This window comes from Parambassis ranga, chromosome 3 (assembly GCF_900634625.1).
Source record: "Parambassis ranga chromosome 3, fParRan2.1, whole genome shotgun sequence".
NCBI lineage: Eukaryota > Metazoa > Chordata > Actinopteri > Ambassidae > Parambassis > Parambassis ranga.
Window position 1 is genome coordinate 3572073 of NC_041024.1, and position 14223 is coordinate 3586295.

Here is a 14223-nt window from a genome sequence, read left to right on the forward strand (position 1 = left end):
AGGCCATATCCGGGCACAACCATGGGTTTTAATGTTAAAACCATCATCACCAAAATGCCAACAAATATAAGCAAGCTGCTAATTCAATAACTGTACCTTGTTTTTAGAGTTACTAAGAGTTGTCCAACTGTTAATGTATTGTCTTAATTTTCACAAACTCATGTTTTTAAACTTTTAATGTCAGTACGTCTATATCACTGCACAAAAATGAAAGGAAAAACAGCTAAAGGGTAGCTTGTTATTGAACAAACTTGAGCATTTCCTCTGATTTGTATGTACAGACTGTGGCCAAACCTCAGTGCACCATAAATCCTCCCTGTTGGAGGCTCCACATTACATTAAAGCAGATACAGAGGTGACATGACATACATCTGCTTGTGCTGTTGCAGCAGGAGCAGCATAACAGACCTGCTCCTTCCCCTCTCTTTAAACAGATTGCCCTATTTGTGAAGTGTGTCTGATTGGCTGAAGTAAGCTAGCTGAGGCAGACTGGTGACTGGCTGACAGCCAGAAACCCACTGACTGAAGCATATATTTTATTTCAATCATTTCAGTCAGGGTAATCTGATTTATTCACCGGTGAATGAAGTAGAACAGCATCGTAATACGTTTGTTTTATTTAAAGATTCTGCTCTTGTATGCTCCCTTTGCACAAATTACTTGTAGGTTGTATCATTGAAGCTGGGAACACACATCATCTCCCAAAACAACGTGTTATCAAAGCAAGCAAACATCAAACACGCACATGTGTAAAAAAAAAAAAAAAACGGCTTTGATTTCTGATTCCTGGATGAGGCCGCAGGCATTCTAATATTACATGGCATTTAAATGCATGCATCATCTCTTCGCCGCTTCCTGACAGCACAGAATAAACAACGTGTGTTAAAATGCACATAAAGGAGCCACGGCTATAGGACATACATGATGTCACATGGCTGACGCTGCTACCCAAGATATCAGTGGTTGCTTCTCATAATAAAACCACACTCTAACATGTTGTTTTGCTCTTTTATCAAAACACTATTTTCATTATTTTGTTAGACATAATTAAGTCAAGAAGAAACAAGAAACCAGCATGAATTTGTAGCCTTAGATACATATACATATATGTAATAACTAGTTCAGACTGGTAGCCATATTGTTTGATCTGAGAACATGCTGTGCTGCTCTCTCTCTCTCTCTCTCTCTCTCTCACACACACACACACACACTCGTCCAAAGTCTAATATAAAGCGGAAGCAAAGCACATTTATTAGAATAAGTGATGCTTGGTTAGTAAAGAGCAGTGTGATCTGTTTCCTAGCTCATTAATCGCCTCAAAATACACAAGATGATGATGCCATGCTGCTCCATTGAAAAAGCCCTGTAGAATTAATTACATGGGGCCATTCACCTTGAAATCCATCATTATAAGAAGGCCTTTCCAATCCACTGTATTTTATCTGCATATAGGCAGGGTTCAGGTTACTCAATGTTTGAGCAAGAATGAAATGTAATTCCAGTGATAACGCGGCTGAAATACCGAAGTGTAACAACATCCGTCATCTGAATGATGACGCCGTAAATTTGACAGAATGGGAAGTAGGTGATAAATTCAAGCTCTTGAGGAGAAAAAAAAAGATGCACAACCGATTAAATGGCATCTCTAATGCCATGTGTCGCTCTCCTTTCCTGAATGGTCCTAACCTTGACAGTGACTTCAAGTTTTCAGAGCTATCACATATCATCTTGAAGTCTAACTCCATAACGTACTTTTACTGATAAGTCATAGATACTGCCACAAGTAGCAGTTAATTCATCTGACAAAAAAAACACACACACACAATCACACCTGTCCTCTTGGCCTGTTAATCTGTGCTGCCACACTGGATCCATTCAAGAAGTGGATCAAGATGCCTTCAAGAGGAACCCGAGGATGAACATGCATAAGACTCACATAGACCACTGGACATTTGGACATAATATGGATGGGGGTTCACGAACTGACAGAAAAAAGAACAAAAACTGAAGTGTATGTTAGTGTTGTGGAGCTATAGTCAATGTCAATGACTACTGTATTGTAACAGAAGACGGAAGAACAGGCTGTAATTTTTTAACAACACTATACTGAGGCTGAGACTGAGGAAAGAATAGAACAAAAGAAGTTAGTAAGAGTATTTGGTGTAGCGTATGCTACTGTGTTGGTCCCAACATGAATCAAGTGCTTATATTGTATACATATATTAAATTAATTTAGCATTGTTTTCTTTAAATCATTTGTTCTGGAGTCTTTTACAGTACGTGAGGTTATGAGATCAGTTCTGGCCGTACAACAAATACAGTGCATGTTGCTAACATGTAAATTTAAGTCTCTTCAGCCGAGTAGCTTTCACAACACCAGACGGATTAAGAGCACAAAGCTTGATCCTGCACCTCACAGAGCCAAGCACAACTTAAAGCTGCTTTCTAAACCCGATTACCACACCAAATGAAAAGTATTCCAACACACAATGCAGGAAATCCCAAAGCCAATTTTCACAAGATGCAAACGGGAATCACACATACAGTCAAGCTGCTGTTTACTCATACGGGATCTTTGAACGTATCGTTGGCAACACGAGGAGCTCGTGCTTAGAAAGTTTATCCAAGGCCAGCTGAGAATGATACGGTCTAATCTCAGTTCTTGGACATGACTTCAAAGCCCTCGTTTAAAGATTCAAAGATTTTATCACAAGCACTTTAAAAAAAAAAAAACTCTGACTGGCTCAATGCTTTAGAGGAAATCTGATCTTTGAAGCATGAAAACATGATTTTCAGACAATTAGGTAAAAGTTTGAAAGGTCAATCTGAACAAAGGTTAAACCAGGTTAAACTATTTAAAGTCGTTAGTGGGTTTAACTGAAACAAATCAGTCAATGATAGCATTTAGACCAGATACTATGTTTGAGTCAGCTTACGTCCTCCTTCCAATATATTGTCTTCAGTTACCTGTAGAAATTGTTTTGCCACTTCAGAGTATCTTTGTGTCTCTGCAGTAATTACACTGTGATTACAGGTCCAGTCTGTAACCCTTCCCCTTTAAACATAAATAACTTTCTGGGATAAAAGTAGGACCGTGTGAAATAATGCTCCTCTCAACTATTTACGTCAACATTTAAAGCCTACTCAGGGAATTGAAGACACTGACCTCAATCTACCTGTGTTCAAGTAAAGTCCAGTAGCTATTTGCTCCCTACAGTTCTCCAAGTGTACTAGCCTCGATAACATTTCTGCAGAAATAATCAGGCAGACACAGAATCCAGCCCCTCTTTAAAAAGTACTGAGGATGAGTTATGAGAGAACTACCCATATTGTATCACCATTTAGATCATTCCCTTTGCTGTTGCTAGGAAAATCCTGGCACCGAATATAGAGTGACCCACAGCTTCAATCAGGACCTCTTCATGGTCTCTGTACTCTTTCCAACTCCTCCCTGAAGTGCTATAATCAGACAGGCTGCAGAGTCAAACGTGCCATCATCATCTCAGAGTTTGAATATGTGATGATGGCTTGGATAAGCTTAGCTGGAGAAATGGGAGGGAAGTTCAGCTGGAGGATGTGCAGCCCTGTAATTTCAAACACTTAATTTCCTGCATCTCAGTAGAAACTTAAAAATAACCAAGCAGACTTCAAGGTCGCCGTTTAACATCGACAGATTCCAAACTTTAGATTCTCTCTATGGTCTTTTGAGCTGTTTTGTTCATGTGACTGTTGTCAGTACACAGATGCAGAGATGATATCCTCTGTACATTTACATTCTGTCACATAACAAATTAATTTTACATATTGCACGCCCCATTCTGATTGATCAATCATAGTTCCCTTGCTATCCATAATATGCTGCAGACCGTTGCTATACAGAAAAGTCAGTTGCTATGTAGAACTGACCGTTGCTATGCACAATAGATGGTTGCTATGTAGAACAGACCGTTGCTATGCACAATAGATGGTTGCTATGTAGAACAGACCGTTGCTATGCAGACTAGATGGTTAGTATGTAGAACAGACTGTTGCTATGCAGAAAACATGGTTGCTATGTAGAACTGACTGTTGCTATGCACAATAGATGGTTGCTATGTAGAACAGACCGTTGCTATGCACAATAGATGGTTGCTATGTAGAACAGACCGTTGCTATGCAGACTAGATGGTTAGTATGTAGAACAGACTGTTGCTATGCAGAAAAGATGGTTGCTATGTAGAACAGAAAAGATGGTTGCTAGGTAGAACAGACCATTGCTATGCAGAAAAGATGGTTGCTAGGTAGAACAGACAATTGCTATGCAGAAAAGATGGTTGCTAGGTAGAACAGACAATTGCTATGCAGAAAAGATGGTTGCTAGGTAGAACAGACAATTGCAACACAGGGGATTGTGATTATGATGTGGTATTTACTACTACTACTACTACTAATAATAATAATATTGCAATAGTTTAGTTATTGGGACAATAGAGGAGGTCAAAATAAAATATTTAAAAGTGAAATAGACCATGTTGACAACTATTCTAGAGCTTTTTCTGGCTTTGCTGTGTTTTATTTTGCCAATCAATTACCTGTCCTAAAAACAAAAAGACAAACAACACAAAAACAAAATGAAACGTTTAAATGTTTGTTGACATTGTGGTGCTGTTTGAACCATATCAAGATACAGAGTACACCGGTTGTGACATATGACCAGTTTAAAGGGAGTAATCACAATTTCTGGTGCATGAAAAATTGCAAACTTGTTGCCTGTCATTCAAAAACCATCTTAATATCATCTGTAGCATTGATCAAACAAACCTCTGCTGGCTTCCAAGGAGGCCAAGCCCAGGGTCTTTGTAACAACCAATCTCCATCTCCACTCCAAGGCTGCCATGTATCAAGCTGTCTGTGTCACCACCTTGCACTGTGTTGTAAAAAATATCTTAAATTATTCCACCCACTAGCCTGGGTGCAGGAAAAGCTTGGAATCGCCAACTGCATGACTGCATAACCATGAAGCCCACGATTACACAGCACCACCTGCACTGACTCGAGCATGTCATCAGGATGCCTGCCAGGCCCGCTGCCTTGTAAGACCCTGCATGGCTACATTACAGCACGTGCAGCAGTCAGCAGGAAAAGGCAAAAGCGGCAGTTCAAAGCTCAGCTCAGGGCTTCTGTAAGGATGTGGGCCCAGTGGATGCTGCTGACCATAACAAGAGCAGAGCCGGAAAAGGGAAAGTGACAGTGAAAAATGACACAGACGAAACACACTCAAAGATGCTCTCACTACAATCACAGTTCTCCTCAGATTGCACTGTGCAGCCATCAAAAAGCTTGCTGTTAGAAAGTTGTTCGGAGATTCACTGGACAGCCAAAACCAAGCATGCCTGTGTGCCTGCCTGCCTGTGTGTGGGTGTGTGTGTGTGTGTGTGTGAGAGCATGTAGAAAGAAAAACAGACAAGAATGGATCCTTCTTTCTGTTATGAATCTTTCACCAGGTGCAAGGAACACCAAGCGTTTTCTAATAATTGCTACATTTTCTGAGCAATAAGATAATAAATGAGCTAATTAAAGATAATCACATCTGAACTATTTGTATCTGGCTTGTTGGCTTGCTTGAAAAATGAAGAAATGGCTGACAATATCTTACGAGTTACACTTATTTTCTGAACAAAGGAACAATTAAACAGCCGGGGGTTGAAAAAAAAAAAAAGAATTAATATGTACTCATTGAAAATCTTTACCTCTTCAGCGTAGGCATCGCAAAGTTTGTTCCCCGAGAGTAGCTTATTCTTCAAGCTCTTGTTCTGAAAGAGAGAAAAGAGGGCAAGAATTAATGAGATGCTTTTATACATGTATATATGGAGGAGGATCTGTTGAGTCAGTGGGCGTGCGGTCCTCCAGCAGCAGGGGCATTTGGGTGTGCAGCAGCTCAGGCAGCAAGTGCTCGGCTGCCTCTTGATTTCAGACTCGGCTGAGGAGCAGTCAGGAGTGGCCTGTCTGAGGATCTGAGGGCGCACTCAGGCTTGTAGGCATCTTAAAGGTCAGAAATGCAGCTCAAGGCCAGACCCCCACTGAACTACAAACGTGATCAGTAAAGCCTTAAAATGATTTGACTGGCAGGAAGTGGAGAGATGCCAAAGTGTGTCTTTGGTGCCAGTTTAATATCCCTGCTGCAGTTTTACAAATAAAGTGGAGGCACACAAGGCGTGCGGCCAGTTTAACTGCATAAAATAGATTAAAATCATGAGTACGATCTCCATATCACATGGGAATTTATTTAAATATTGTATTTTATTTTTAGAACTTATTCATCGTACAATGTATTTAGAACAAAAACGCTATATATTGATGAAATTGACGCCATCACCCGGGTCATTTCTTATTCAAAAGCAGCTCTTGATTAAACAAAAAGGTCATTGTCATTTTTTTTGTGTGCAAAATTAATTAAAAAAACAAAAAACTCTTATTATATAAGTAGGTCCCCAGTTCCTGTGTGTTTCTGTGGTAGCACTACAGTAAAAGAAATGACACAAAGTGGCTGTAAAGAGGCCACGTCACCAGGGTCTGAGTGTATGTTTAATAGAGAGAATGGGGCCTGGAAGTGATAACAGCATTTGAGCGAGAGGGAATTTTCCTTTTTAATTGGCAATGATCTGCCAACTTAATGCTTAACCCAAAGTACCCATCCAGATCCTGAGATGACCCAATCAAACAGCACAATCAGCCATGACAAAAGCTGAAAGAACTGAAGTCTGCGAGAACATGAACTTGGGCTGTTTCCAGCACTGGCAGTTAGAAGGAAGTCATTCAGATTCAGACACTCTCAACTGTGAACTAATGCAGAAAAGAAAAAACCTGCATCATGCTGTCAACAGAACAGACACCATGCATGAAATACTCATCTTGTAACATCTTTGCAACCAGGAGAACAGTAAATAGTTGTGATTTTAATGAATTTGATTGCATGACTCATATTGTCTCACAGACAGTTGTTTCACATGAATTCAGTGGTGTAATTCAGAATTTTGGATCAGATGCAGCTGCATCTATATCAGGCTTCTCATTAACATTAGCCAATGTGAGAGAGGCCTGTGGCTGCTTAGAGGTTACCCTGTCCTTCTTTGTAACCTCACACACTATTTTATGACTTGTTTCGGAGTGATCCTTGCTGATAGTCCACTCCAGGGGATGGTCACAAGTCCATTGTGACCATCCCCACTGGAATTTTCTCCATTTGTACACAGTCTGTCTGTCTGTGGATTTGTGGAGTCCATACTCTTTAGAGATGGTTGTTTAACCATCTCTAAAGACGTAAATAAATGATAATTATCGGACCAAATGATCGGAAATTGAATAATTTCTACATGTGTCTACATGTGAACAGATTACAGTGTACAGGCTTAGAGTGAGATCTAACAGACTTTGATACGGCACCAAGAGGGTTCTGAGCAGCATCCCAGACTGTGGTGAAGGCAGTAATCGCCCAACTGTACAAAGAATGGACCAGAAAACATCATCACAATGTTTGCTATGTGGGAGGCAGCCCTGGGACGAGGCAGCACCATGGACAACTCAGCCTGGCTATAAACAGATCATGGGTACGCCACAGTGTGACAGTCGAGATTATGTAATCATTTCTGGCTGTGAAAGCCAGGTTTGGAGTACACAGTGCACTTTAATAATAGTACAAACCTCACTCCAGAGTATCTTTAAGGCTACTGTAAACTGTTCTCTGTTTATGGTACAAACTTCCAGTACCAGTGGGCCGTGTGGCTCTAGTTGTGTGTGTGTTTTTTTAAGCAATATAGCCATAAAGAATTATGGCCAAAGATGGCTCATTAAAGGAATTTAGGAGGAGATAACTCTTCTGTTTAATATGGTGTTATTCTTTGTTGATAGATTTGCTACATCATGTCGGAGACAGTGCAAATTTATTACTTGACAGACTGGCTGTGAATCACAGGAACACAGCCAGTCTGAATACACATACCACACACACCATGAAGATGACATACACTCATTACTATGTTTCTGCTTTGTGAAAATCCCTGTCGTGCATACAGTAGAGCTTTCCAGAAGATCATAGTTGCGCTGCCATGTTGGCAGTCAACCGAACTCCTGGGTGGGACTAGAATGTGATGATGACTTGACTTTATGCACATGTTTCTTGTTCATGTTCATGACATTTTTGTTCCCCATAAATCGATCTGACTCCTGCAGCAACCTTTCAATTGCCATCATGTGTTATACAGCAATTAGACATGCTAATTGGCAACCCTAATCCTCGTGAGCAAATGTTTGCAAGCTAATTTACAACAACATACAGTCAACGTAAATACTAAACATCAGAATGTTAAAGGTAAGGATGCTAATGCTAAAGGATGAGAACCACTAGCATGGACTCATAATGTTGCCTCCACTTAATGCATTTGCACTGTTTCAAAGTCAAATTGGCCTAATTTCACTGAGCAGGATTTGTCCTTTGGCTTTACATCTAATTACATGGCAACATTTATTGTCATAAAGCGCTGTTCCTGCAGGCTACTGGCAAAAAAAAAACACAATGTCTGGCAATCTTTTATCAAACCTGCAACGTGCCACTTAATTATCCCTAAAAAAAAACACACAGTGCCAGGGCATCATTAACAGCTAAGGGCCAGCAGATCACAAACTACAGATCATTGTATACTTAGTATGAAGAGTACATCATCTGCTTCTACATTACATAACTGTTACCTGGAAATAAAGCACGTTCCCAACATGCTGATTGAAGCTAAACACATTCAGCTCAAAACGTGGCAGCTTTTTGAACACAGTGTTCATTTTTCTTTTTTTCCAAATTCATTTCCAACACCCACACCTGTACAGTGCACTCTGAGCCAAGGCAATGAGCTGAGGTGGCAGTTGTTTTGTGATTCAGTGAGGCATAACTGGCTCAGTATCAATTCCTCACAGAAGCACATCCTCTCTCTCTCTCTCTCTCCCTCTCTCCCCCTATGGAGGGACCACCATTTGAGGACATGTGAAAGTGGCAGCCATCATATAAAGTGACGTAGTTAAGCCCCAGGACATACTCACAGTGAGGATAAGATCCTCTGGTGCCTGTACGCCACAGTGCATTATGTAAAAAAGGCGACGCACAGAAGCTGTGTTCTCACTCTGCAGACCTGAACATCTTACATTTAAATGATGCTTGCATCATTGAAATGCATTAACAATGTATTTATCATTGTTTCCTGATGATTGTGTGAAGTCCCACTCTCAAAATCTACGAAAGAAAATACAGCAATGAGCCGCCCTCTGAAGGACCTCAGCACTGCAACATGCCTGAGTCAGTTCACCAAAGTTATTTTCACACATTATAAACTGCTGATATGCTGACAGCCCCAGAGTGTTGACATGTGCTGTCCATCTAGGTCAACTTTCACACGACTCACTCACACACACCCATCAGTGAAGGAGCCTTTTAGCCTCAGTGTGAAGTGTCAGGAAGCAACTCTTCTGGAAAGCCATTTTATTTTCATCTCGGTCAAGTTGTTCCCACTTTTACACCAAGAAGTGTGAATGCAGTCAGCTAATACATAATGAACTCTGTCACATTTCATATTTATGTATCAGCCCCTTCCCCACAGAGCCCGTTCCACCCAGCGCCACAAAGTTTAAATAAACTATCAAAAGTGCACTGCGTTTGGCGGCGTTGACATTTTTATTCAGCAGAATCACACCAGCAGCAGCGGTGGTGGTGGTGTGCCGGCTGCCTGACACCGCTTAAAAGTGATACAAGCAACAAGCGGTTGTCACAACATATTTCAGCTTAAAAGGTCAATTAGATTCACTCTGATGACAAAACAAGCCAACTCGAAATGACAACATGTTTCAGGTCCGTCACTGCTACAAAAGCATGCATGCTATGATGATGCGACCTCATTATTCCTGTCAAAAAAAGGGTTACAATACACAGGGCTGCTTGTATCCTACAGCATCAAATCACTGCTGTGTTGATGTTGTTGAGTTCTACCATTGTTTTTGTGCAAAGCCTGGGTATTGTTAAAGCCGCCACTACTCTTTGTACACATATACAAAGACAGCACAAATGATGCAGACCTTCACAATCACTGCACTGTTCCATTATGGTTTCAGAATAATAGGAAAAAGTATTGATTGACCTCTATAGATCTGAATGTAAGTCCTACTAATGATAATAATATATTTATTTTAAAAGCTTGTTGCTGCAGGTGAGGGCTGTAAATTATGTGATCGATAATCACCCACTGCGCTGACTGGTTAAGACATGTGGCTGCACATCATCCCATCAGAGGGCTGAGGTGGTGGAGGTTGGTGGTGTTGCTGATGTCGCTATCCCTGCTCCAGACCTTCACCCAAGAGTCTGGGGTGCATGTCCCACTGCTGCTTCACTTCACATGTCATAAGAGGGTTTATAAAATCCAGGGTTAGGTTAATGCAAAGGCAGGGTTAGAACACATGTTTTTATAACATAAACACATATTAGGAGCCAAAATGTGACGTTCTGTGGATGCAGTTTTCAGCTAACATGGTCCTGCCCCGAACATGATGTGCACCATTTAAGTGGGTACCAGACTAAGAAGTATTGACCTTGTGTGTCCAACTTGTGATACCTAAAAAAATGTTTTTATAACCCTCACAATAGCACATAATTTTGGAGTCTCTATAATAATTTATACCCGTTGTTGGGCCACAGCAGTTGGAGTCATATTTGATTATATCTGACACAAAGCTGCTTTGTTTCTTACTTCCTGGACTTAGATGTAACTTCAAAGACTCCAGCAGCGGGCCAGAGAAAGGGAATAACAGCATTATGGACGATTAAAAGTACTCTGATTTTAAATGAACAACAAAGTCCTTTGTTAAGCATTCTCATTCATGTGTCCCATGTGGTTCTGCTCGGCTCCCACGGCATAATTTACGAAATTATGAACTGGAAAATATTCAGTTGTCAAAGTATTGGAATTAATTATGCAAAAAGCCTCTTAAACAGCAGTTATTGAAAAACACTGGTTGTTTACCGACTGCATGCCAGAGCTGTGTATGTAAGTGAGTAAAGGCTTCTAGAATAGAAAGGCTCAGTGTTCAGCGTCAGGTTTAAATGTAAAAATATTTATCATGGATAACTTCAGATAATGCTTAGGGGTCTTTGACCATTAGAAAACAATGATTTTTCCCACCCCTGGATCTCAGTCTTCCTTAAAAAGATGCATGAATATAATAAAAAATAAAAAGCACTTTCTAGGGTCTGCCTCTTTGACAGCCTCTGTCATATGTTAATGAACAGATTCCACACATAACATAACCAATTATATTCCCTGTCAGCACATTTAAAAAAAATAAATAAATTAGAACCCACCACCCTTCTGCAAGAAAATTGAGGTGGGGCCTGCACAAGCAGCTATGTAGCTGTTAAACACATCTCTTATAATTTCCTGGCATTAGCAAAGCAAATTCTGAGTGTGGAAAAGCTATTAAATATGACATACCCCCAGACATCTTACAAGGCTTTTGGCAGCTTGAGCTCAACTCATCTTGGCAGTTTCAGAAGGACTCTTGAGGTCAAAGGGGGGATTATGCTTAAGTGAAAAGTTTGCTTTCCTGTCACTGGTCCATTCTTATGACACACAGTCATGCAGTGTGTGCACCTTGTGTGTAACATAGCCTGTAACATGTTGTCATGATGCATCACAGTGTACAGATTTTACTCTGATAGAAACCTTCCACATCTCTTTGACCCGACCACGTCCATCAGCTTAGCGTTTATTTTTTTATTTTTTTTTAATATAGATATGGCCTCTCTGCATTTCTCATAAAATTGCTGTTGAGTCGTGGCGTAAGATGCTCGACAAGGCTTCAGGCTATTTGAAGAAAAGATAAAATGAACTCTATTGATCCTCTCAGGGAAATAGGGGGAGGCTTGCCGTTTCAAAGAAGAGCTGAAATATTCCACGTGAAGCAGCCTGAATTACTATCAGCATAATAATGGAGCTGCGGCTCGTCTCTGCACTTACACACACACACACACACCTGAACACTTATCTCCTGTGGTCATTTAATACACTATGGCTCAAAAATAAAAGAGGTGGACTTCAATGAGAGATGAAGAATTCATACAGCTATATTCTATTCTATAGGTACAGATAATGCTGTACCTTATTTATGCTGCTACAGGACTTCCCATGATGCACCTCTCATCCTCCACCTCTGCTCTCCACAATCTCATTTCACTATCTTTGTGCCTCTTACAACATGTAAACAGCAGCCTATGACAAATCTCCAGGCAGCTGAACTGGGTCGTGGTGCTATTTGTTTAAATACTGGTGCACACCTTAAGGTATGACCGTCTATAGAGCAGAAAAACATTGGAAAATTGGTGATACAGGACCAGTAAACATACAGAGAAAGAAGCAGGAAATGCTCTGGGCTTGTTGCCCTCTTAGTGATAGCAGATTAGAGGTATTCAAGTGAGGTTAAATGGCAATAACCCCAGAGAATTACAAACTGCAGAGTTTATAGACATCATATATACAATTATATTATGTGTTCACACACTCACAGAACACTCACTCCATGCTACATCCATACTTTATGACAACATCTCATATTATTGAATCTCATGCATGACATACACTGCAGGGATAATTGGATCCTGTAGCACTACCTGAGTTATGCAAACCGTGAATATTCCATATGCACACAGCATTGTTTAGTGCTGCAGCGCTGCACAACACTTAAAGGTAGGGTAGGAGATTTCATTCTGATGCACTTTTTGTTAAATTAGTGTAACTTCTCTTTACAATCCGATAGCAACCAATTAGTTCGGCAGTTTCGCTTTAAAGCGAAGAATATGAATCATCTGTGGAAGCTATAAAACACTAAAAACATCAGCCAATCCTGCGGGTGGACCCTGCGCGGAGTATTGGCTGGTTGTCACTCTCTTCCTGCTCTGCGTGCACCAGAGAGGTACGTGCATGATAGCCGAAGTCACAGACCGCAGCTCGTCTTCAGGTGATGCGCGTCCATGTAAATTGGGAGGCGTGGCTTCGGGGTGAGCCCCGAGAGAAAGGGGCGTGTGTTTACTTTCAAAATCTGGCTGACTCTCACTGAGTTTTCCAAATCTCCTACTCTACCTTTAAACAGAAAACTCTACATTTAGGCTACAACAGACTCCATAACACTAGAAGAAACAAGATTACAGACACATATTCACATCAGAGCACCTGTCAATAATCAGCTATACTTACAACACCTATATTGTTGTTTTTATGGTGAGTTCAGGGTCCTCTCCCATAATTTATGCTTCTTCCCATCTGTCCTCTCTCTCACTTTTAAGTCCTGCTGGCCACTCCAACCAGCCTAACATTTATTGTTAGTTGTTCACGGCTCATCTTTTCTCTGTGTGCTGTGCTCTTACCAACCCGGTGGAAGCAGATGGCCACCCACCCTGAGTCTGCTCCTGTTTGGAGGTTTCTGCTAGTTAAAAGGATGTTTTCTTCCCTTAACTCTATTGCCAAGTACTTACTGCAGGGGGTGAGGTGGGGGTGAGGATGTTGGATTCCGCTTTAGGATATATTTTAAGGTCTTAACCTTTATTACTGCAAGTGCTGTCAGCAAGTTGCATCATATGTGAAAAAAAAGGTAGATATAGTGAGAAATATTTACAGTCTGTCAGGCCCTGCTCAGTGCATATCTTCCTCAAATTTAAGGGGTTCTATCCAAAATCAGCTTTTCAGAAAAGATATCGGTGTAGACCATAAAGTCTCATTGGGCTGTAATAAAAATATTGATTATTTGCCTCGTTAAGCTCAACATGCACCAGAGGAACTGAAGAATTTACACCCACAAATATAAGCACCGGGTAAAAAAAAAAATGGCTTTGATTGCAAAGCTAAGCCTGAGGTCTCCATGCTGAGAAGGTAGGCCTGCCCCCTAATGTGCAACGTGTTATTAGAGCTGTTAAAGCTTTCACAGTGCTTCAACCATTGTGAAACCAGAGTAGGAAGAAAGTGTTAAATCTCACAGGTAATGGTATTAGATAACCTCTGACAGCGATGTTTTCCAGGGATCATCTGCTGGCATGTGCTTCTTCTTTTTTTCATCAATGTGTTGGTTAGTATGAAATGCATGTTTTCAATGTAAAAATTGTCAAAATGAAACCATTTGTCACAGCTAGAAATAAAAAATACTGTCCAGAAATTGCAGCAAATT

The 14223-nt window shown here is 40.7% G+C and overlaps 1 protein-coding gene across 3 annotated transcripts in view; it reads right to left on the bottom strand.

Moving 5' to 3' along the window:
• The window catches only part of luzp2 (leucine zipper protein 2), a 197387-nt gene that overhangs the window by 27273 nt on the left and 155891 nt on the right, over nucleotides 1-14223 (bottom strand). For all 3 annotated transcript variants that reach the window (XM_028401669.1, XM_028401670.1, XM_028401668.1), the window contains one exon: nucleotides 5730-5792. In XM_028401669.1, coding sequence (XP_028257470.1) covers nucleotides 5730-5792 — 63 coding nt within the window. The remainder of the gene's footprint in view (nucleotides 1-5729; nucleotides 5793-14223) is intronic.